This window comes from Saccopteryx leptura, chromosome 1 (genome assembly GCF_036850995.1).
Source record: "Saccopteryx leptura isolate mSacLep1 chromosome 1, mSacLep1_pri_phased_curated, whole genome shotgun sequence".
NCBI classification, from domain to species: Eukaryota; Metazoa; Chordata; class Mammalia; order Chiroptera; family Emballonuridae; genus Saccopteryx; species Saccopteryx leptura.
In genome coordinates this window covers 392,407,195-392,432,309 of record NC_089503.1, presented here as the reverse complement: position 1 = coordinate 392,432,309, position 25,115 = coordinate 392,407,195, and the positions used below count along the sequence as shown (strand labels likewise).

The window sequence follows — 25,115 nt, the reverse complement described above, 5'->3', positions numbered from 1 at the left end:
GCCTTGACATCAAAGCAAGTGGCCCCTTGCTCAAGCCAGAGACCGTGGGCTTCAAGCCAGTGACAATTGGGCTCAAGCTAGCAACCATGGGGTCATGTCTATAATTCCACGCTCAAGCCAGTGACCCTGCACTCAAGCTGCTAAGCTCCTGCTCAAGCTGGATGAGCCTGCACTCAAGCTGGGGACCTCAGGGTTTAAAACCTGGGTCCTCTGCATTTCAGTACAATGCTCTATCCACTGTGCCACTGCCTGGTCTGGCTAAAAATATTAATACAAGAGACACATGAGCTCCGTATGCTTTAAGGAATAAATGATATTTTCTAAATAACCCCTCCAAACAAATCACAATTGGAAATATAAAATAACTTCAAATGAATGATTAAAATACTACATTAAAGAAAGCCTATGAGGCACTGGCCATGTAGCTCACTGCATACGGCACTGTACCAAACACCAACGTGACAGGTGTGAGTCCCATTGTTGGCTTTAAGTGCAACCAATGAGCACCTAACTAAATGGAACAACTAAATGGAGCAATGATCATGCTTCTCTCTCTCTCTCTCTCAAATCAATGAAATAATTAAAATCCTAGGAAAAATTGAGTAATAAATCTGAAATGTGCCTCACACTTTTCACTCAGGAGAAAGGTAGAAGAAACGGCAAACAAACAAACAGATAAACAAAAAGCCCAGATCTCTGTTAGGACCATGTTTGTATTTTTGGGCTGGGCCCAACTTCCTTCCTGCTGTAAACCATCTCAGGTCTGTACCTCCCAGAGTTTTCCACCCACTTTTGACTCCCATGCTGTCTCTCCTACAATGCAACCATTTCTCTCTTTCTTCCCCAAAACACCTGGTGGCAGTGCCTTGGGGAAACCCTTCCCAAACCTGAGCCAGAGGACTGAGGGGACAATGGACTTCTCAGGACACAATGGTTTCCTCTAATGTGCCATGAGGCCTATGAATACTGGAGCCTTCTATCAGATTAGACTAAATGGAACCTTGAGGCTTCTCCCTGGAGCAGGCATTCCAAGTTCCATAAAATATAGTGTCCAACTCTCTTCTCTCTCTTACCCCATCCATATCTACCTTCCTGCCAACACGAACACAACAAGCATTACTGAATAAGCATAAGAATCCAGAAAAACTTTTAGCTCACCAGGATCAAGGGGAAGAATGTTACAGTAATATAATGTTATATTAATTAAATACATAGAAATATAGAAAGTATAGAGGATATGTATTAAAAGCTACTAAGGTAAGTGAATAGCTACACCCTCTGGGTGGGAGCTTATCTAGTGTATAGGAATATGATAGGAAAGACCATGATGCCCTTAGCTCAGGCCCAGTTAGTGTGTGTGAAATTATATATAGATAAAAAGAGCTCTCTGCAAGAAACTTCCTAAGAGAGGCTTACTGTGACAATTCTGTAGATTAACAAAAAAAAAAGCTTCCTGCAAGAAAATTCCCAAAGGTGGCTTAATGTGATAATCCAGAGATTAACACTTGTTAGAAGGTGTATGCCAGAAAGGGTACTAAAGCCAATGGGTCCCCAGCTGCAGTTAGTCAAACAGACTCCAACATTGAATGCGGAGTCTCCATGCTGCCGCTCTAAACAAGGACAGCTAGACAAGCACGCTGATGGTGCCCCAGTAAGCTGTACACAGGTACACCATATGATCTGTGAGTAATGAACTGCCTGTTTGATTCTCACAATTAACTTGTGTGTTGGTCATGTCTTTCCTCTGGTGGTGATTGGTCTCAGTACCACTAAGTAGAATCCACATAGCCACCTCAAGAGTAGTCTCAAAGAGGCTCCCAGCCTTGCTGTTAAGCAGAAGTGTCACACTTCACAGGGAAGTCAAATCAGGGATCCCTGATCTATGTAAAGCTTGGGATCTACTGTGACAGGGGAACACTTCTCTAGGAAGCCAGCGTCTCTGAGGAGGATGTGGACAAAAAAGGGGCCACATGCTGAACCTGACAAGCTCTGGGGAGGCTTGCATAGCAAGCAGCCTTACAAACTCACCTAAAATAACCACACAGGATGGTCTGAAATTAAAACTTTCTAACTAAAAGCAAGCAGTTTGTGGTGGGTACTCATGTATAGAAAGGTATTTTTCTCTAACAAAGGTCAAAGGCTTACTTTATGTGAGCCTGTCTGTTGTCTTTTGCATCTACAATAATGTACCTGATAATGACACCAGAGAAAACTCAGGTCCAAGAGGCCTTCTCAGGTGAGAATGAATTCAGGCAGGAAATAGGTTGCAGTGTTCAAGCAAAGCAAGCAGTTTCTTAAACAAAGCTGTGCACTTTGCAAAAGACACGAATGGGCAACTCAGCTCGTCTGAGCACCGCTACCTGTTGGGGTCTTAGAGATCATATACTTTTTAACTTCCAAGGTTGCCTTTCACTGACACTCTGACTAACATACAGTATTTCAAGGCTGTTTGAACATTTGGTGATTTTGTTCTGGCAGACAGTGTGATTGCTGACCTCCTCCTTTAGTGGATGAGATAAAACCCCCTCTGTTTTCCCTCCTCTTTTCCTGCCCTGATGCCTGTCTATCCTATCTAACAATAGCATGTCTTTGAAATATAAGGGTAATTTTTTCTGCACTCCTCACAGCGAGCATATCAGCAGAGCAGAAGCCAACCACCCCCATTGTTGTTATTATCACATTCCTTGTTAGCTATCTTATTCCTGCCCACATAAAAAAAATTTCAGTATATACATTTTTACTTTTAATCAGTGCTACAGATTTCCGACTTTTGCGTTCTCATTCTTGGCCTCCCTAATCTATCACAAATCAATTTTATGTAACTCCCATTTTCAACTTTGATTCTGATGTACAAAATGTAAGAATCCAGAAAAGACCAGAATAACAGGCTTTATTGAAAGGAAGAAAGGAACCTTTCCAGGCACTTCTCCAGGGAGAAGGGCACTGGTACCAGACTATGAGGTGAATTTTATAGGGCTTGGGAGAGCCTTAAGCAAGTATTGAGTCAGAAGTTCTAGTATGTTCCCTTCTGCAGTTTTATGGTTTTGGTTTCATGGAATGCTCCTCCTTGAGGCGGTTGGCCAGCATCCTGGAACTCTTCTGCCTCAGGGGTGATTGTCCAGTAACTCAGGGTGTGGTCAGGCAGCCAGGCAGAACAACTAAAGGGCAGTTGGAAGTTTTAGTAAATTCATATATCTATCATTTCTCAACTCTGTGGTATGATAAAAAGGAAAAGAGGTGGGGGAAAGAAAAGGATATGAGGTTCAAAAAGGAGGTTTGTCTTGGACCGACTACCTTCTGGAGCTACTTCTTGCTCCAGTCTGAGCCTCCTTCATGGACCTCTCCCTGGGGCAGTTAGAGTATGGGTTGTAAAAGCATTTGATTGTAGGTAATTCTGGAGATTTCTCCCATTTGGGCCTGCAGAACTTGATAAAAAAAAGGGGGGGGGCAAGCAATAAAATTAGGCAAAAATTAGGATTGGTCCTATAATTGGTGCTAGCATCGAGAACAAGGGGTTTTTTCACTATTGTTCAAAGTAGGGGTTAATTTATAGCTTTGATGATATAAGGTTTCAAATTTTTCTCTTTTGTGAAGGCAGGTTTTAGGGTTGGTGTGTAGGGTTAGGTAAATTTTTCCAATTTTACTGATTGGCAAATGTCTGCATGTGGTTCTGTAGAAAGTAGTGAACCAACATAAGAGGCAGGGTCCAAAATTTAGAAAAATAAATAGGAGAATGAGTGGACCAATAAAAGGCAACAGTCAAGACACCCAGTTTGTGTGAAACCACTGATTCCATGACTCAGTTTGTCTTTTATGAATTCACTGGGCTTCAGAGAGAAAGAGAGAGAGAGAGAGAGAGAGAGGAATAAAACAAAGTAGTGACCAGTCCCCCTGCCCCTGGAACTATTTTTATAGAAATTCTTAAAGCAACAAGAGGAGGAATCCCCTGTATAGCTCGTTTGGTTCTTTAATTGATGGGTAGTGTACTAGGAATTGGAAGAGGCTCTTGGGGTGGGATTAGGTTGATAATTGGGGTGAGATAGATTAAGAGACAGGTTTCTATCGAATTAGTAGGAAGACACATATAGGTGTTGGTCCCACACAAGTAGAAAGTCCCTGATTGCATGAGGCAGGTTGAGAGGTGAATAGAGAATAGAAGGACAAGGGGTCGGTTTTGTTTCTCTGATTCTGAGCTCCAGATGGTCAGGGTGGAGGAAAGAGCTATCCAATAAGTGGGGAGATTAGAGGATTGTTAACTGGGGTGACTAATTAAACATTCTTCGAAAACCAGATTTCTGACTGTTCAAATTCTTTTTTCTTGGTACAAACTTTCTACAACCTGCACAAATCTTCTACAACTTATATAAACCTTCAACTTTCATAAACTTTCTTATTCAGAAATAACTTGTTTTCATAACAATTTGCTTTTTCTTTCAAAACTATTTTCATACCTTATACCTTCTATTATCAAACCATACAATTCCTTTTTAGTTAGAACTCTTGATTTAAACATTTTTAACCTTTCGTGACAATTAAGTTGACTTCTTTTTTACTATAGTTTCCATTTTCCCAAAGTCTGATTAAAAGAGTCCTTAGTTTCTTCATATATTCATGATATGTAGAACAACCAGCTTCTGGTTTCTGGTTGGAGTAATGCATGCCGTTTTTCTACATTAGCAGCAGTGGGAATTTTCAGGATCATGGTGTGTGGACCTGTCCACGTGAAAGTCAGTCCTTGTGTGATGTAATGCTGGAAATGCCTCTTGAACAGTCTTTCAACAGCCTGCTGAGTAACCTGTAAATCCTGCAAGTACTTAGGGAAAGTGTGGTTACATTTGTACACTTTGCAGCTAGAGATTAACTCCTAGTGATTATTGCTTCTAGCTGTAATTAGCAGCGGGTCCCAGCTAAAATAGGCATGGGGCAGTAAGACAAGAGGAATAAAGGAGATACTATACATTAAATAAAGCAACAAAACCAGACTGTCAATACCCACAGTAGAGATCTTTGAGGGATAAAGAAAACTCAAATATTTAGGCAAGGTATAGTAGATGGCCCTTGTGTTTACAAAAAAAATGAGATCAGTTTATCTGCTACTTGGAAGAAATACATAAGGCTCATGAACAACATCCTTGTACCTTCAGTGGTAATTCCCAGAATGCTGGACAAGGTCAGGTCATAGGTAGCTGGAGCAGGGCTAGAAGAGACTGAACCCTCCCTCCATGAAACAAATGGGCAGCTTTCCTTTTAGTGTACCTCTTTCCACAGCAAAGATGTGTCCCATCTTGGGGCCAGAAAGCTAGGCAGGCTTCAGTTCAATGACCTTTCTTTCCACTCTTGAAGCAGGATTCTGATGGAATCCTATGAAGCCCTTTAGGGTGCTGGAGCCTTTAACATCATATGCCAAAAGCTGGTATTTCCTGAAATCCTCTAGGACTTATTTGCCTTTTCTGTTACTCCCTTGGCCATTATAGACCTTAAAAGCCATGCTCAGATGATCTTACTGAGGGGCTTGACTAAGAGAGCAAAATTGAGAATCCAGTGTTTAAAGAAGCCTATTACACTGAGGAAAGAAAGGATTTGATTTGCAGTGGTAGGTGGTTGGAGACTACGAAGGGTCTGAGTTCGATCTAAGGTGCGACTGCAGGTGGTGGGGGTATTGCAGGGAGAGTCCATGGGGATGAGTAAGCCTTGGTTTAAGAGGCGAGTAATTATTGGTTTAAGGCATAAGAAACAGACACAGTTACACATTAAACAAAGACTTCACATATACATTATAAATTAAGAAATTTAAATGAGCATGCTTTACTTGTTTCAATTAAAATTATACTAGAGATACTTTCTGACAAAGAGACAACCAGATTACTTCTTCACACAACTTAATAGACAACTCTACCTTTTTAATTTTTTCGAGATGGAAAGGAGTTCTCAGCAGAGAGGGTAGGAAGAGAGAAAGCAGACGAATGACAGCATGAACAGCTGGATGGAAAGAAGGAAGGGTCAGAATTTGCAGGAGTAAAGGGAGGAGATTAAAGTGCTGGTGGTGGTGCCACATAGTCAGAGGAGTCAAAAAGATTTGGAGCTCTGAGGAAAGGGGAGAGGATGAGGTGGAGGAAGGCATAGGTGCCTGTGGGGAGGGGGAATGGGTAAGAAGATACAGCCAAAGCTGGTGGGGAGGGGGGAGAGACAGCCGAAGCCCTTGGGGTGGGAGGATGTGTAGATACAGCCAAAGTCGGTGGGGAAGGGAGAATGAGTCAAACAAGAAAAAGAGACAGAGCCGCCCATCTGTAATAAGAGAGGAGGGGTTTAAGAACACAGTGGAGAAAGGAGGGGCCCCTGGCCAGCAGAGGAGATGAAAGAGAGATTGGTATTTGCAAGTGAATAAGAAACAGGATTTTGCAAAGAGAGGGGGCTTTCTGGAGGGAAGAGACTCCAGTGGCAGAGGTCTGCAGAGGGACCAGAGAGGAGTCCCAAAAAAGTGGGTCCCCCTGGGGTCAGGCAGGAGATGGAGAGAGATGGGAGTCCATGGAGAAGGAAAGATTAGGAGCGCAGGTTTTAGGTGAGGTTTCTTTGCCAAAAAATGGTCGCCATGTAGAACATGTGGCACCAAGATTAAGGACAGAAGCGAAGGGAGAAAAAAGCCTGCATGTAAGGAATTTCTGAGGCCTCCCTAGTCTGGTGGCAGAAATTGTCAAGATCTCTTAGAATATTATAATTGAATATCCCATTTTCAGGTAATGGGAGTCATTGTCTAATTTGTATTATGGCCATGCTGTGTTAGAGAAAAAAATGAGGATTTTTTGGCTTAAGGTCAGAGAGGCCCAACTTAGTGAGGTTTTTTATGAGACATCCTAGAGGGGTCTAGTCAGAAGGCTTAAACTCTGAAGAGCTCACAGTGGAGAGAGGTGAGCAAGAGGGTATGTTCACATCTTTTTTCACTGTCCCAAGAGAAGAAAATCTTCGTGTGGGGGAGTCTTCCCTGATAGAGATCATCACCACCTGTCAGGGAGCTCCAAAAGAGAGAGAGAGTGGAGAGGTTTGGCTAGGCACCTAGTCTTTCTAAGCAGTCTACTGAGAGTGAAAGTCAATCCCCTTAAAAGCTGAGGCATGTCAGAGAAACCATCTGACCAGAGAAAATTTTTGTGGAAAAGATAAGCTGACCAGGGAAGGGGAAGGAAGAAAACTCCTTACATTCTGGTTCAGCAAGGTTTTGGGACAGGGTCAGATTGTTGGCCAATCAACCTACTATTACATGTCCAAAGAGAATCAGGGAGTAAGCCTGGGATGAGCTGCCACTACCATTGCTTCTCTGATTGTAATTTTGGTTGGCAAAGAGGAATCATCCAGTCAACCAGTATCCCATTCTGGGTTACTGCACCAAATATAAGAATCCATTGGAGTCTGAAAAGACCAGAGTAACTGGCTTTATTGAAAGAAAGAGAGGAACCCTGCCATGCACTACTCCAGGGAGAAGGGCACTGGTACAGACTATGAGGTGAATTTTATAGGGTTTGGAAGAGCCTTGAGCAAGTATTGAGTCAGAAGTTCTGGTATGTTCCCTTCGGCGTTTTTAGGATTTCGGCTTCCTGGAACTCTTCTGCCTCAGGGGCGACTGTCCAGTATGTAAGGGTGAGGTCAGGCAGCCAGGAGAAACACCCAAAGGGCAGTTGGAAGATCTGGCAAATTCATATATCTATCACAAAATACAGGGCAAAATGCCATTTCCCATATTATTTTTTCAATCTGCTGAGACTTTAATTACTAGCAATTGTCATGAGTTTGGCTAAAATAAACTCATAAATATTCTACAGATCTGGACATTGCTTAACTTGACAAGGGAGATTCCGGTGGGGGGGGGGAGAGGCTTCTCTCCTCACTAAACATCTCCAGGGACATGTCACCCCTCCATGGAAGAAGAGACACTCTACAGAGGGACGGCCCCTCATTTGGTCACCAAATACAAAAATGAAGACCCTCTCCAGGGAGTTACCCCCTCTCCAGGGAGGAAGCTCCTAGGAGAGGATGCAGCTCCTTTCCAGGGACTGACCCCACCACAGGTAAGTGTCCTGCCCTCGAAGTCCAGGCCCTGCTCCGTCCCCGTCTTACAATGCCCCTACCCCTCACTGTCTACCCTGCCCTGCAGTGTCCCACCTGCCTCTTCATCGCATTGCCGTTCCACCCTGCCCCGTGCAGCTCCGCGACATCCGCCCCACTTCCGCCATCCTTGCCCCTTGCAATTCATGCCCCACACCATGCCCGCCCCTTTCCCCGCCCAGTCCCACGTCCTGCCCCGCCCCAATTTGTGCATTACACAACCTTCAGGCTCCTAGCCTTTCCCGCCCTTCGCAGCCACGCCCAGTCCCCTGCCCCACTCAGTCCTTGCCTTATGTTGTGCACCCTACCCCATGCTGTCTGCAACTCAGGTCATCCGCGTGCCTCGTTTCCCCACCTCTCATCATTTCTTCCCCATGCCATGCGTAAAACAGAAGTGTGCAAAGAAATTCAAAGTGAATAAATGGGAAAAGACACGTCAGTGATGCAGAAGTAGGTTGACAGTTTCTGGCTACATGCACCCAGATAGCAGCAGAGAAAAAAACTTTCTGGTGACTATTACCTAGCTGTTATTCTCAAGATGCACACGAGGTGGCAGCAGAAAAGAGCGCTTCAAAAACATTTACAAGAGATCATGCTATATGGTCTTTCAAGCAAGTTTTAACAACCTTCAAACCATTGAAATGATATAAAGCATGTTTTCTTGTCATTACACTTAATCTAGAAATCAGTAATAGAAACTGACTAGAAAATTCTTTTTTAAGTTAAGAAATTTACTCCTAGATAACCCCCCCTCAAAATCAACAATTCAAGCTACAAAATACTTTAAAATTAATGAAAATTAAAACTACATAAGAAAACCTATGGCAAAATGTAGTGATGAATATATTTTAAGGGAAAAAACAGGAAAATACACAGCCTTTTCACCCATACTAAGAACCAGGATAGTAAATTAAATCCAGAGAAAGTAAAAGAAAGAAATGTTCACAGAGACATCTGAGGGTGTATACCATATTTCCCCATGTATAAGACTCATCCTTTTTTGAAAAATTTGGGTTCTAAAAAGTGGGTGCATCTTATAGAGTGCTTGCAGGTTTTTTATTTGCATTTCCTGCTTATTCACATTTGTTATCTTTTTCTCAAAATTTGGGCCCCAAAATTAAGGTGCATTTTATACATGGAGTCACCTTATATATGGGCAAATATGGTACTTTACAACCTTTCCAGTGTTTTTTTTCTTGGGATAATATTTTGAAAAAAATAATGCATTCCTCCATACAATTTAAGCAGCAACAACAACAAAAAAGCCATTGTCATTTTTTACATTTTAAAAAAAATTTAATTATTAATGTTAGAGAAAGGAAGGAGGGGAGACCGACAGACAGTCAGAAACACCAATCTGTTTCTGTATGTGCCCTGACCCAGGATCAAACCTATGACATCACTGTATGGGTGTGATGCTCTAACATACTGAGCTCTCTGGTGAGAGGAAGCCATTGTCTTTTGGGGAATATAAAAGTACTAGAAAAAGGCTAAGGTAATTTAAAAAAATAAAATAATAATCTAGTCTGCTGTGGTGACAACACCAAAAATTTTTCTTTGCTCTAGACAGTCAGGGGCATAAACACTATTTCTAATAGTTTAGCACAAAGTTGCCTCTTTCCTAACGTGCACTTTTTCTTGTGCTGTGGCAGCAGTCCAGACTGAGAGACCCGCTAAGCTGGGGGCATCCAGAAGTTATCTGAGCCAGGGTCACCACTTACAAGCTAGGTTCTTTTGGTCACAGAACACCTCCCAGGGTATTTGTTTCATCACTTATAAATTTTCTCAGTTTTATAGATGAGAACACGCATTGCTAAAGGACTGAGACTTAGGCCTCAGCTCAGCCTTCAGAGAAACTGAGATATTGGACTTCACCACAATCAATCAAAACTGGGACCAAAGACATTGCACTGCCAAATCCAGTGCTTGTCACAACTGATAATTATATTATTTTTGTATATTTTTTATTCCTTCTGTCTACCTCATGACAGTGTTGTATTCATAAAGACAGAAAGTGTGTCTGTCTCATTCACTATAGAGAACCAGTGTCGAGCACAGTGCCCAGCACATAACAAAAGTACAATAAGTATTTATTGGATAAGTGAATAAATACTCATTTGTATATGTAAGAATGAGACAACATTCGAACACCAGATGTGCAGGCTTTATTAGAGGAGAAAGACCTGCCAGGGCACTTCTTGGAATAAGGGCCCCCAAAACAGACTGAAGTAAATCTTTACAGGTTTGGGGATAGCCTCAAGCAAGGGTGTGCTGGTATGACTGGCTTGCTGGAATACTCCTCTTTGGGTGATTGACCAGCTTCCTGGAATTCCATTGTCCCAGAGGCGATTGTCTGGTAATTAAGGGTGGGGTCAGTGCAGCCACGCAGAACAGCAAAAGGGCAGTTGTAATTCATGTATCTATCAGTATACATATACAGATATACACAAATGACAGACAATACATTGACACAGAGAGATATGCTCATGTGCAATGCACATCTATGCACACAGATGTACACAAATCCATTCTACCTTGGTACATATAGATAGAGAAATATAATAGGTACACAGAGACTATGGGATGAAAATGTTGTATTAACAGTAAATATCTCTATATGGGAAATTTGGGTTTTTTTGTTTTTCTTATAATTTTTTCTAGCATTTCTGCAATAAGAATACATTTTTATAATAAAAAATTGTTAAAATTCAATATAGTTGTCAAAGCAAAGCACAGCATATTTTATAATAAATTAAAGAAATTTAAATAAAAAAAGTTAGAAAGACAGAAGTAAAAATAGTAGAATGGGAAGTCATTGAGTTCACGGACATGAGTTCCTAGCACAGTGCCTGGTATATGATGGGCACTTTCAAAGGCTTTATGAAAGCATGGCAGGAAGAAAAGAAGGAAAACAAGATGAAAAGAAGGGTGATAGAGAAATCCATGGAGGAAAAGAGGAAGAGAGGAAGAAATAAAGAGAAAAACAGATCATAGCTAGAGAGAAAAAATGAGGGAGGAAAGAGAGATTCATCATAATTATACACATTCACATTCCTTGAGATCCCAAGTTTATAATCAAAGTTCTCCGTATTTACCAAGCATTCAGAAAATATTTTTAGAGCATTAAAGAATACATGGAACTTACTAGCTCCACAAAGTTGAATTCCTTGGACTCCTGAAATTCCTGGATTTAATAAAAGTAACCAAGGGAGGACTCAATACAATGTGCCTCTTGGTTCACCTGCAGGTTTACCTGTAGAATGATAGCAAATGTCATAAATTGGCACTGTCATTCACGCAAGTCAGTGCTTATGGAATGAACAGAATGCTGGAGCTAGAGGAGAATTTTGGAACCACGGAGTGATCTGATTCTATTATTTTATAAATAGGGAACAAGAAGCCAAGAGATAAAAGGTGACTAATGCAAGACTTCTGGTTTCTGGTCTTACAAGTAAGAGGCTTGGCAGTTATCATGCCCATCCTCACAGGAGAAAATGTTGTAAGGTACCAAAAGCTACAGAATTAATAAATACTAATATTTTAGGAAGCTTAAGAACATTTTATTAATTTGGCTAGGCGTGCAGAGAGATTTTGTAAATGATCTTTGTACTTGTGTGATTAGCATCATACCAGGATGGCCGATAGCACTGTATTGTAAATGCAGAGGGGAGGAGATTTGGACTCTGACCTTCCTGCACACCTATAAAGAAGCAAGTGAATAGCTAGCCAGGTGTAGAAAGAGAAAAATTAAAGTAAACCTTTCCTTATATTAATGGGCCATTTACAGGCATTTGTCCCCATGGAAACTACCTACTCCCCTTCTAAAAGCATGTAGTTAATGTATGTATCTTTGGACAAAGGAATAGCAAATGAACACTAAAAAATATAGGGATATCTTTTAATATGTAAAGTGACATTTTTACCATTGTGTTGCCTTGTAAGTTTTAATGTGTGGAAGCTTCTTTTTATGAATCCTATAGACAGATGTTATAAACTTGCTAATGAATTGTGTCCCATTCTCCCACTCATCCTTTTCCCAAACTTGTATAGGAGAAAGCAAAGGTTATAAGCTTAAGCTGAAATGTCAGGCTTTTTCCATGCCCATGTATAATTAACGGTATATAGACAGCCCCTATAATATATATCTTATACACGCACGCGATTTGGGACTGCTGCCCCGTGTAAGCTATATGTGGCCAACATATTTAAGAAATTTCCTTCTTTAATAAAACTTCTCAAAATTTATCTGGATTTGGTGTCTCTATGAAAACCCGCGGAATTATGGATTGGGTACTTTACAACATTTGGCTCCCACACAAGGCCAACGGTGTTTTGCGTCACCTGGTAGAGGCACCTCAAATAGGCTGGTCTCTCTAGGAGGCTGCCCGTTCCTGCTTGAATCTCAAGGAGAGGCACCACCTGAAGTGTTTTCAGGGCTCCCGGTCTTCCTGTGGGGTCTGGACAGTTCTCCTGTAGACAGCCTCTCGGTTCCCAAATTCGACAATTTGGATAATTTGGCAGAGAACTTGAGGAGGTAGGTGAAACAACTCTTTTTGCTTTACTGAATTTTCTGACTTTCCTCTGAACTCTTGCTTTTGCTTTTCTGTTTTGCACTAGAAGTAGGTAGTGTGGATTTGAGGCTTTGCTGAATTGTGACTTCGGAGATGTGGAACTCCAGTGGAGTAGGTAGGGCCTTCAAAATTACTTTGCTGTTTTAACTAGTTTATATTCTTTCTGTTTTGGGGTACAGTGGAATATATTAGACGTGGTCATATGGTCACAGTACACTCTCTAAGACCAAGACGTCAGTGGGGAGTTTTAGTGGTCCTGCTTTGGGTTTCGCTGGGGAGCATCTGGTTATAATTTGGAGGGACGATTGTTGAGAATTGGTTCTGCTTCAGGCTCTCAGGGATATCTGCTGGTACTTTAGATGGACATTAATGGGAACCAAGTGGATCAGGTCCACCAGTTCTGCAAAGGACTTCAGATACGTCAGTTTCTCTAAGAGAGGTATTAGTAGGAACTTCATCCTGCACAGGACTTCTGGAGGTATCTAGTTGGGCTCTCAGTAAAATGTCCAAAAGTGGGAACGATTGTTTCTATCTCTGGAAGGACATGGTGGAGTTTGAGTCAGTCCAGGATTAGTCAGTCTTGCATTGCACTGAATCAGTGGAGGCTGAGCTAACCTGGATTGATCTTGCCCTGAACTTCCAGAGACTTCACTGTGTTTGTTGAGATCTCAGTCTTTCTTTTCCTTACTTTTGTCTAAAATTCCTGACTTTAAGTCTAAAGTCCTTGCAGCCTGCATACCAAAAAAAAAGTAAAGTCCTGTCTAAATGTATTTGTTTTAAGGCCTGGTTTAGGTCTTTTATGTCAAAATTGGAAGCTTCTGACTAAAAAGCAATCTTAAGTGGTGAATCATTGTTCTCTTCTCTTTTTGTTCTCAAATTAGCTTCAGACGCCTTGTTAGCTTTCTCCTCTGAAGAGAAAGCCTTGTTAGCTTTCTCTTCTATTGGCTTCTTCCCCTTGTCTTGTGTAATAATTAATACCTCTGTAGTCAAACACCCTTTATTCTGGGTGCTAGTTAATTATCTGTCTTATCTTTCTTGTATTATTAGTGCACTAATTTCTGGATTCTTCTGAAGTAGTTTTAATTCTGTAATTGGTGGCCTTGGCTATTAAATATGGGAGGAGGGGCCAGTTCACAGAAGACCCCATTAGTTTATCTTTTAAAGCACTTTCAAGAAGCTTATGAAGACAAGTGTGAATATAAAATTAAATGGTCTAAGAAAAGACTTCACACTCTCTGTGAATCAGAATGGCCTAGTTTCAGGGTTGAATGGCCATCAATTGGCCCCAGATAGTAAAGGCAGTCTGGAATATAGTAACTGGGAATCCAGGCTGTCTGGATCAGTTCTCATATATTGATCAATGGCTAAATTTAACAATAAATCCACCTCAATGGCTACAAGCTTGCTCCATACAAAGAGGGTGCCACGTCTTCCTAGTCAGGCCAGACTTGAGTGTGAAACAGAATAAAAGAATAACTAAGGCAATAGTAGCAGCACTTCAAGAGACAAACTCTTTTAAGAATGAGGGAACCCAAAGGAGCAAAATAGAGAAGAAAAAAATTGAGAAAAAATAGGACTCAGCAAGAAAAAAATCAATGCGCTTACTGAAAGGAAGAGGGCCATTGGAAAAATAAATGTCCCATATTACAAGCAGCCATGGGGAAGAAAGTAAACCAAAGCCCACAAATTGAAAGTGTTTATCCAAACTCTAGAGCAGAAAGACTAGCAAATAGGCAGTTTGAGTAACAGAAAACCCAAGCAGGGACGCGAGGTGTGCGGAACGATGGAGTGGGGGCGCGGCCGTGGACAGGTGACCATGGACATGCCTTCTCCTCCCCTAGCCACGCTCCTGCCCTCACCACCACAGCGCACCCAGGCAGAAGGCCGAGCTCCAAGAGGCGAGCCCCACTGCCACCTCCAGATGCATGGTTAGGCTAGGGTTCAGCTTGCTGTGTGCGGAGCGACGGAGAAAGGCAATAAAGTAAGGGTAAGGTGACTAAAAATATAGACTGGAAACTAGTTTCAAATATCCACCTATAGACCAAAAGAGGTTTTGCCCATTTGAAAAATATAGGGTAAGAATAGTATTAAAAATTAGAACTTTGCTTTAAAAAATGTTAAAGGAGAGAAAAAGCATTTAAAAGTTAAACCATAGGTGTGAACCTTGCTAGTTAATTGGCAGTTTCTTAAATTAAATTGCAGGTCCAGAAGGGGTAATAGAATCATGAGTAATATGATTATAGGGAATAAAATTATTAGAAATAACCCCTCCGTGGGTTGGGATAGTAGCTTTTTCCCTCCACTGGGGTAAAAAATTAGAGAAAAATTTCAACACTCTCCTGCAGGGCCAAGGAGATGTTGGAGTCTCTCCAAGTCTCTCAGTTATGTAGAAGTCATGGAGTTCATAAGGGAGACCCACTGCATTAGTCAAAATAGTAAAAATTATAAAAAAAATTTTAAGGGAATTGAGGGAAAAATTGGAAAACTCATATAGGCTAAAGCAGACCACTGTTAGAAAGGTAAATTTATAAAAATTGTATTTTTAATTGCTTCTTTTATTGTAAGAAATAAAGCTAAACAGCTGCCAGGAGGAGGAAATGAAAGTTGGCTTGGTTTTTGGAAATGCTGGTTCCAAACGCCCGCCCATCCACGCCACCTCTCACATGGAAGTCGTGTCCCTAATCCTGCAGTGAGGAGAAGGGAATGGGAACCCTGAGAAAGATGGGCGCCACTTTGGGAATGAGCCCGGAGCCTCGCCGCTGCTGCCATCCTGCGCTTCGCTGGGCTAGGGTTCAGTCAGCCCTCGGGTTGTGCAAAGAGGGACAAGCACATTGGATGCCTCCTTCTTTCCTCCTCTCTTAAGAATCTTGGTCGGCAAACTGCCTTTTGCAAAGAGCTTGTGGGCCACATAGGCCTTTTTACCCTCTTAGGTATAGCTCTCCAATGGAGTGCCAACTGTGGGCGCTGCCTCTATAGGGAAGGTGCCTACATACATAGTTTAAATTTGAAATTTGGCTCTTAAAAGAAAACTCAAGGAGATTATTATACTGTTAGTAATTGGCTCTATTAACTAATAGGTTTCCCAGCCATTAGGTTAGGAGTGGTAACTTACTGTTCCCCCACTATTGTGTAAAAAAAAAAGTATTTTTCATGTTAGAAGTATATGTAATTTTGCCTGACAAGGTGGCAGCACAGTGGATAGAGCATCAGATTGGAATGCAAAAGACCCAGGTTCGAGACCCCCGAGGTCACCAGCTTGAGTGCAGGCTCATCTTGTTTGAGCAAAAATCGCCAGCTTGGACCCTAGGTTGCTGGCTTGAGCAAGGGGTTACTCAGTCTGCTGAAGGCCCGTGGTCAAGACACATATGAGAAAGCAATCAAATTAATAAACAACTAAAGTGTTGCAATGAAAAACTAATGATTGATGCTTCTCATTTCCCTCCATTCCTGTCTGTCCCTATCTATCCCTCTCTATCTCTGAAAAAAAAAAGTATGTGTTATTTTAAAGGCCTTTTGTAAATTTTTTATTTGCTGTTTTATAGCCTTGTGATATTAAAATCTTAGTTTAAATATTAGAAATTATTAATAATGTCTTTTATGTCATGATTAGTTTATTTTCATTTTGCAACAATATTGTTCAATATTAAGTAATAAGAAAAGGAGTCATCCTGGGAGTCCTGCAAAGCTATTTTATCATGCTCTGTTTGAAATTTCTTTTGAATGCTAATGTCATGAGTTATTCAGCAGCAAAGAGACTCTGGAATCCTAAAGGAGACACAAAAACCTGTTTTTCCTGATTTGATCCAGCTAATAACTCTGCTTTTGTCTTTTCCAAGAGTTTATATAGACAGAAAAGGGCCCTCATGCACCTCAGTTCCAGTGCCTTGTAGACTTTTCCTGAATATCTATGACTCATGCTCTTTAGGACATTTCTCAGACTAAAATAGAAATTAGTTTTATTTGTAAATAATATAAAGCAGCAATGGTGTCAACATAGATTTAGTGAAATTACGTTAAGGTGTTAATAACATTTGTGACTGTAAGAATTTTATTTTGGATTCTGTTATATTAGTTAGAACTCTGCTTTGTTTAAAAATCTAATAGGCTTTAATCACTTTATTGTATTAAGACAATTGTTATAGTAGTTGTTAACATTACCTATTTTAATTTTATTGTTTATTTTATATTTTTCCAGTCTGCGTGAAAATCCGGACATAGGATTTAAATAAATAGAAAGATGCCACCTTAAACCAGAAGAGTCTTGGAAACATTATTGCCAATGTTTTATCCAATACCAATTAGAAAAAGATCTTACAAACAGAAAAAGAATTTCCCCAGGTAAACATTTAAATATAGACTTTGATAAAATAATTGACAATTGTTAGGAAATTGCTATATATACTTCTTTCCACGTTTAGCTTCCCCATTCTAGTATTGAACATGCATTTGTGTCTACAGTCTCAAAGCTAGTAGGAAAGGAACCCAATATTAATTAGAAACTAATTTGAAGTTACATTGTGCCCACAGGTACCCAAAGGTTCAGAAAAAATAAAATGCATGAATCAAATAGTAAAAGAAATGTAACCACCCCTTCCCTAAGTACTTGTAGGATTTACAAGTTATTCAGCAAACTGCTCAAAAGACTGTCCAATAGTAACTTCCAGCATTACAAGGAGATCAAGTACAACACCTAAGGACTGACTCCCATGAGGACGGGTCCACACACTGTGATCCTGACCACTCCCACTGCTGCTAAGGTAGAAAGATAGCATGACCTATTCCAACCACAAAGCTGAAGCTGGTTGGTTTATGTATGGTGAATGCATGAAGAAACTTACTAAGAACTTCCTTTTAATCAGACTTTGGAAAAAGGGAAGCTAGGGTAAAAAGAAAGTCAACTTAGCTTTTGGTTCCTGGATTAGTATTAGAGAAGAGAGCAGAGAGGAGAGCAGAAAGAGGCCACGTGGAGGAGGTTAGGAGAAGCAGCCAAGATGGTGGAGTGTTGAGTGAGAGGCCAGTTTGTGCAGAGTTTGTGCAGGAAGAAGGAAGGAGATGGGGAACAGAGGTGAATAAATCTGGTGAGCTAGAAACCTTTGATTCTAGGAAACTCGGATAAGTCAGTAGCTTTGTGAGCACTGAATGTGAGTGAGTTTTGGAGCCCAGTGTGTGTTTTTACTTGCCCGCTGGGTGCAAGCTAGGATTAAAAATGATGGCCCACCAGTTTTTAGCTCCGTTGATTCTTTACCGACTGTCCGAATCCAGTGCGAACCTGCATGGGCCAGGCGGCTGCTGTGATAGTGGCCCTGGCCACTGGCTTTACAGCCATCCTCCATTAGATGGCCTGCCAAACATTCTGAAAGGGAGGAAGAAACAAATTCCATGGAAAAGTTTTTGTTGAAATGGCCTCTAAGTGAAAGTGAGGAAAGTGTGGTGAATAAGCCAAAAGTCAGTGAAGAAAATGACAATGGTTGGGCAAATGAGTTTTTGTATTTTCTGAATTTGCTCACTTTTATTGTTAAAAATGGTGCTGGGCAGCTGTCTATGAAATTGCTAATTACCTTCCTGCTTGGGAAGGGCCACTGTTATGCTAATTCTCCTCCCTCTTCACCAGCATCTTCACCTGACCTTGAAGGTAAATACACTTTATAAACCAGTTTATTTCTTTACATTCTCTCTTATTATTTGTGTGTATATGTATGTGTGTGTGTGTATCTGTTATTTATAAAGTACATTTTCTTATTTAAAAGCATATAAAAGAAAAAGAAAGTCAACTTAATTGTCACCAAAGGTAAAAAGTTCTGACTAAAAGTAAATTGTTATAAAACCCAAATAATTTTATGTAAGTTGCAAAATGTTTGTACAATTTGTAGAAAATCAATCAGCAATATTTCTTTCTTTAGTGAACTGTACTGCTATTAGTGCTGTTTGTTAAATATCTATTACATGTTGTAAGTTAATATCTTCTACACAACAGCTTCAGGCTCTTCAGTAAATTAAGTCAAGGATTTGACTTAGAAAATAAAACCAGTAGGGATTGCTGTAAGGTACCAAAAGCTACAGAATTAATATTAATATTTTAGGAAGCTTTAAAAACATTCTATTAATTTGGACTAGGCATGTAGAGAGATTTTGTAAATGATCTCTGTACTTGTGTGATTAACCTCATACCAGGATGGTCAATAGCATTGTATTGTAAATGGAGAGGGGAGGAGATCTGGATTCTCTGACCTCCCCCCACACCTATAAGAAAGTGAGTGAATAACTAGCCAGGGGTAGAAAGAGAAAAATTAAACTAAACTGTTTCTTGTATTAATGGGCCATTTACAGGAATTTGTCTCCATAAAAACTACCTCTCCCCTCCTGAAAGCGTGTAGTTAATGTACGTATCTTTTGACAAAAGAATAGCAAATGAACAATAAAAAATATAGGAATGTGTTTTAATATGTAAAGTGACATTTTTACCATTGTGTTGCCTTGTAAGTTTTAATGTGTAGAAGCATCTTTTTATGAATCCCATAGACAGATGTTATAAACTTGCTAATGAATTGTGTTCCACCCCCCCTTCATTTTTTTCCCAAACCTATATAGGAGAAAACAAAGGTTATATATAAACTTATGCCATGATGTCAGGCTTTTTCCATGCCCATGTATACTTAATGGTATATAACCAGCCTCTAGAATATTATAGACCTGTAATGGCAAACCTTTTGATAAAAACTGCCTACTTTTGCAGTGCTGGTCAACCTGGTCCCTCCTGCCTATTAGTGGGCATTTCAGCTTTTGTGGTGTGTGGTAGCAGAGCAACCAAACGGCACCGTGATTGGCCCACCATAAAAGCTGGGACGTCCACTAGTGGGCAGGAGGAACCAGATTGGCTAGCACTGCAAAAGTGGGTGTTTTTTAAAAAAGGTTCACCATCATGGTTATAGACACACAATTTGGGACTGCTGCTTGTGTAAGCTATATGCGGCTGGCATATTTAATAAATTTCCTCCTTTAATAAAACTCCTCAAAATTTATCTGGACTTGTGTTGGGCAGATAAAATATATTATGCTCACTTTGTTAAAGATGGCACTGCCCACGTGGATGCCTTTACCCAGGTGATATTAATGTGTGTTGGGGGCTGTGGGCAGGCAGAATCCTTGTAGCCTGGGGCTTGATTTTGGGATTAAGCCTTTCCCACCCTTTTTGATGTGGGGTGGTACAATCCCATCATGCCCCAGATAAGTGACTTTGTATTAGAGACTTTCCTATTTTGTATATTGGATTAAAGGTTTGGGCCCTGGCCGGTTGGCTCAGCAGTAGAGCGTTGGCCTGGCATGCGGGGGACCCGGGTTCGATTCCCAGCCAGGGCACATAGGAGAGGCGCCCATTTGCTTCTCCACCCCCCCTCCTTCCTCTCTGTCTCTCTCTTCCCCTCCTGCAGCCAAGGCTCCATTGGAGCAAAGATGGCCCGGGCGCTGGGGATGGCTCCTTGGCCTCTGCCCCAGGTGCTAGAGTGGCTCTGGTCACGGCAGAGCAAAGCCCCAGAGGGGCAGAGCGTCGCCCCTGGTGGGCGTGCCGGGTGGATCCCGGTCAGGCACATGCGGGAGTCTGTCTGTCTCTCCTCATTTTCAGCTTCAGAAAAATACAAAAAATACAAAAAAGCTTTGGATTTCTACACTATAAAATAGGGGCAGAGTGGAAACTTGCGCTCTTGGTTCCTGAGATTATCAGAGGAGAGAGCAGAGAGCAGAAGGAGGCCACGTGGAAGAGGCCAGGAGAAGCAGCCAAGGTGGTGGAGTGCTGAGTGAGAAGCCAGTTTGTGCAGAATTTGTGCAGGGAGGAGGAAGGAGATGGGGAACAGAGGTGAATAAGTCTGGTGAGCTGGAAACCTTTGATTCTAGGAAACTCGGTAAGTCAGTAGCTTTGTGAGCACTGAATGTGAGTGGGATTTGGAGCCCAGTGTGTGTTTTTACTTGCCCGCTGGGTGCAAGCAAGGATTAAAGATGTTGGCCCATCAGTTTTTGGCTCCTTTGTTTCTTTACCGATTGTCCGAATCCAATGCAAACCTCCATGGGACTGGCTGCTGGCTTTACAATTTGTCTCAATGAAAACCCATGAAATTGTGGATTGGGTACTTTACAACAAAAAAGGCTAAACAAGGTGAAAATACACTACTCCTCCTGGATCCAACAACTAATTGAAATCAGAGGGAAAACCAATGTCTCAAAAATTGTATACACATTTGAATATGAGGAATAAGAGTGTATCAGAGCAGAAGCCTGTTGCTGCAGCCAATATCAGACTTTATTTAAGAACTCTCCGGTGGGTCCAAGATGGTGGTACATGTGAACACTGAGCTTGCACCCTCCCAAAATCCTATCTAATGTACCCTTTACTTAGAACAATTCCTACTGAAAGACAACTGAGAAAGAATTAAAAAGCTTCCGCTTAACAAGCAAGTGAGAGACAGAGAGAGAATGCATAGAAAACACTGAGGAACCATGAGAGCTCTGCAGGAGGTGAAGGAACAAACAATTCAAGACCGAATAGACCAGTGAGCACCACTGTTTACATCTCCTGGGCACGTGGATAGAAGACAGTAGCTCCATCCAGGCTCTATGGCCACCCGCAGGGCGCTGCAGCACACCCCCAGCCACCCCTCCTGTGCAGCAAGGTACCAAAAAACTGCAAAATTAATATTAATATTTTAGGAGGAAAGGTCAGGCTTTTCTGTCCTGTCCTTCCTTTGAGGAAGGGAGGGGGAGGAAATATGAAAGTTTTCTGGCCTGCAGAAACATACTGTGTAGGAAACTCCCTTCTACTAAGAAGCTTAAAGGGCATTTTAATAATTTGGGCTAGGCATACAGAGACATTTTGTAAAAATAATTTTTATACTTGTGTGATTTGCACCAACTCAGGATGGCCAATAGCATTGTATTGTAAATAAAGAGGGAAAAGAGATATGGATTTCCTCCCTTCCCCCACACCTGTGAGGAAGCAGGTAAATAGCTAGCCAGGTGCAGGAAGAGAGGGATTGAGAAAACCTTTTCCTATTTGATGAGCCATTTGCAGGCATTAATCACCTGGCACCAGGGAAACCACCCCTCCCCTCCTGAAAAGGTATAATTAATGTATATATTGCTAAACAAAAAAAATGGCAAATGGACACTAAAAAATTTAGAAATATTTTTTTAATATTTAGAATAACATTTTTGCTATTGTGTTACCTTATAAGTTTTGATATATAGAAATGTTTTTATAAATACTATAGACAAAGGCTATAAGCTTACTAATGAATTGTGTCCCGCCTCCCCCTCTTTTTCCTGCCAACCTGCGTGTGTGTGTAAAAGGTTTATAACCTGCCACAAGGGCTGGGCCTGGTGCACATGATTTGGGTCTGCAAATGCCCCATGTTAGTCATATACAGCCGGCATATTTAATAAATCTCCTCCACTAATAAAAGTCCTTAAAATTTATCTGGACTTGGTGTCTCTACATGAACCCGTGGAACTGAGGTACAGATACTTTACAACACCTGGAGCGAAATACAACAGAATCATGAGAGCAGAGTAGCTTGTGTAAAGAGAGCTGCTCTTCACAGGTATCTACCCAGCAGGTAGTTATGGCAGGGTGACACTTCACCCACTGAGGTGCCTGTGCATGTGGGGCTCCCCCACCTAGAGAGTGCAGAGCTAGCAAACACTCTGATACCAACTGCAGGACTATTCGATACAGAGAAAGTGCAGAGATAGTGGGTCACTACTGGCATTACCCTTCCCAAAAAATGGGGAGCCAGCAAATGGTATATATTCTGCACACAGGACTGCCTGATGAGAGAAAGTGCAGAGATTGGGGGTGCTGCTGCTCTCACTGGTCAGGCTGCTCTACCCAAAGAAAGCACAAAGCTAGCAAAACCTTGCAGCCCAGTGTGGGGTGAGGGGGGCAATGCTGTGCATGTGCACAGGGCTGCCAAGCCCTGAGAAGGTGAAGAATGAACAAATTAAGGCTGTGTGTGCACCCAGGCTACCCTACCAGGACAAAGGGTGGATCTAATGGGGGATGAGATACAAGAAAGCAACCAGATAACCCAGCGCAGACCATGCTCTGACAACAAATAATTAAAACAGGACACACAGCACACACCACGCAGCCCCTTTTACACCAGGCAGCCCTCCCAGATTAAAAGGACAAAAAGGCTCACACACCCCAGGCGGCCCATTCAGAACCCACTCTTTCAGGCCAGTGACAGGCACTGCACGCACCTCCCCCAACTACAATCCGCAGGCTGAAACTATTCAACACACAATGTAACAAAGACAACATTTTCAAGACTGGGTGAGATGACTATTTCATTCTATTCAAAGGAACATAAGCAGGAAGTCAAACAATATGAGGAGACAGAAGAATATATACCCTTAATAAACGAACAAGAAAAAAACTCCGGAGAAATAGTTTTGAAATGGAGATGAGTAATTGGACAGATAAAGAACTCAAAGCAAACAGTCATAATGATGCTCAGCAAACTTGAGAGTAGAATAGAGGACTCAAGATGTTATAAAGTACTGCACCCCAGGTTCTGAAAGGCACTGTACCTCACTTCAACGAGTCCATGTAGAGACACCTAGTCCAGATGAATTTTGAAGAGTTTTGTTAAAGGAGAAAATTTTAAATATGCCAGCAGCATATGGCTGACACGAGGCATGAGGCCCAAATCGTGCAGTCCCCCATAATAGTTCAGGGGCTGCTTATATACCCTTGATCACACATGGGTGAGGGAGAGCATGACATTATGGCACAATTATTAACAAGAGTATAACATTTGTCTAGGGGATACACAGAAACATTAAGACTCTCAAGGTAACACAATCAGACATTTGCAAATCTTTCAGGGTTTCTCTTTACTCACTAGCCTAGAGGTATTTTACTCTCAAGATCCCAGGAAAGGGAGGAACTACAATCAATGCAAGGTGGTATGAAAATTTAGCCTCCTATTGGAAGAGAAGTTTTTTAGTTAACCTTAATTCTTTCAGAGATTTTAAAACCAAATGACCCTAGTCATCCTTATAAGTCAGGAGACTTTTACATTCCTTTTCCTCCATTTTTAAAGGAAAGGACAGGAAAGCCTGAACTTTTCTTCCTAGAATATCAATATTAATTTGCAATATTAATCTCTTACAACAAAGAGAGCACTTGAACAACAAGAAAATGTAATAAGCTCATCCCGCTTGAGTGCGGACGCACCAGCTTGAGCTTGGGATCATAAACATGACCCCAAGGTCGCTGCCTTAAAGCCCAAGTAGCTGGCATGAACAAGGGGGGTCATTGACTTCGTTGGAGTCCCCGGCCTGGCCTGGCCTTGAGTCCCTGGGGCTAGCCCCACATGTCCCCTCTCGGGACACCCCACCGCGAGCCCGCACGCACGCCAGTGCGCGCCCATGGGCCAAGCAGTCAGCCTCAGCGCTGTCTCCCGGGCAGGCACATCGGGCTGGGCGAGCGTGCGGGGTGCCTGGAGCACGGACATGAACGGGGGCCTGAGGGGCGGCTCTGAGGGAGTGGCGAGCAAGGCGTGGGCCTAGCCACAGGTGAGCACTGGGCAGTGGGCTGGGGCAAGCCTGGACCAAACCCAGCAGGGCGAGGGGCGGTTCCGCTGGCGGCTGCACAGGGTCACGTGGCTGCGTCTCCCCTGGCAACCGAGATCTTCAGGGACTTCCGCGCCTACTTCTCCCGGGAGGGGTGGCCGCCATGGGCGACTCGGAGAAGGCGCGCTGCCCCAACGTGGAGAGGAACCAGGACGCGCTGCTGCGCACAGGTGACGAGGCGCCGGAACCGCGCTAGAACCAGGTGGGAACCGCGGGCCGCACACTGGCCGGCCTATGTCAGGGCTGCTCCTTCAAGTGCTTCACTTTGGGACCACGATTTTGTTTCTCCCCAGGCCTCAGAGCCCCTTGGACCTCTTTCATGGTTCACCGCCGGCAGGTCACCAGACCCACGGTGGAGGACACTGAGGACTCGCATGAAGAATGGACTCGGAGGCAGCGAGGTGAGGGGCCACAGGCACTGTGCTGCCCTTTAGAAACTGACCCAGGTTCAAGTCCCCTCCTCTTAGCAGCTAACAAGGGACAGAGCTTGCATTTAGCAAAGGAATGAGATGCAAACAGTATATTGTGCAATAAGGGGCGATTTGCTACACTGCCTCCATGTGTAAGTAATTGCACATATTTATAGATGTGTTTATGACCAGGAATGGTATAAAAGTATAAAAGCACATAAGAAATAACTCAGGACTGACCTGTGGTGGCGCAGTGGATAAAGCACCGACCTGGAAATGCTAAGGTCGCCGGTTCGAAACCCTGGGCTTGCCTGGTCAAGGCACATATGGGAGTTGATGCTTCTTGCTCCTCCCCCCCCCCCTCTCTCTCCCTTCTAAAATGAATGAATGAATGAATAAATAAATAAATAAATAA

At 42.2% G+C, this 25,115-nt stretch overlaps 1 protein-coding gene across 5 annotated transcripts in view; it reads left to right on the top strand.

The window, feature by feature from the left end:
• Positions 1 to 25,115, top strand: part of LOC136387870 (histone-lysine N-methyltransferase PRDM9-like) — a 98,141-nt gene that overhangs the window by 26,998 nt on the left and 46,028 nt on the right. The window contains exons 1-2 of one of the 5 annotated variants that reach the window (XM_066359982.1): positions 24,336 to 24,460; positions 24,584 to 24,691. The exons of 3 other annotated variants lie outside the window; for them this stretch is intronic. In XM_066359982.1, the coding sequence (XP_066216079.1) occupies positions 24,672 to 24,691 (20 nt within the window). In that variant the 5' untranslated portion in view covers positions 24,336 to 24,460; positions 24,584 to 24,671. Of the gene's footprint in view, positions 1 to 24,335; positions 24,461 to 24,583; positions 24,692 to 25,115 lie in introns of those variants that run through there. One more of the 5 variants, XM_066359985.1, reaches the window with a different exon arrangement.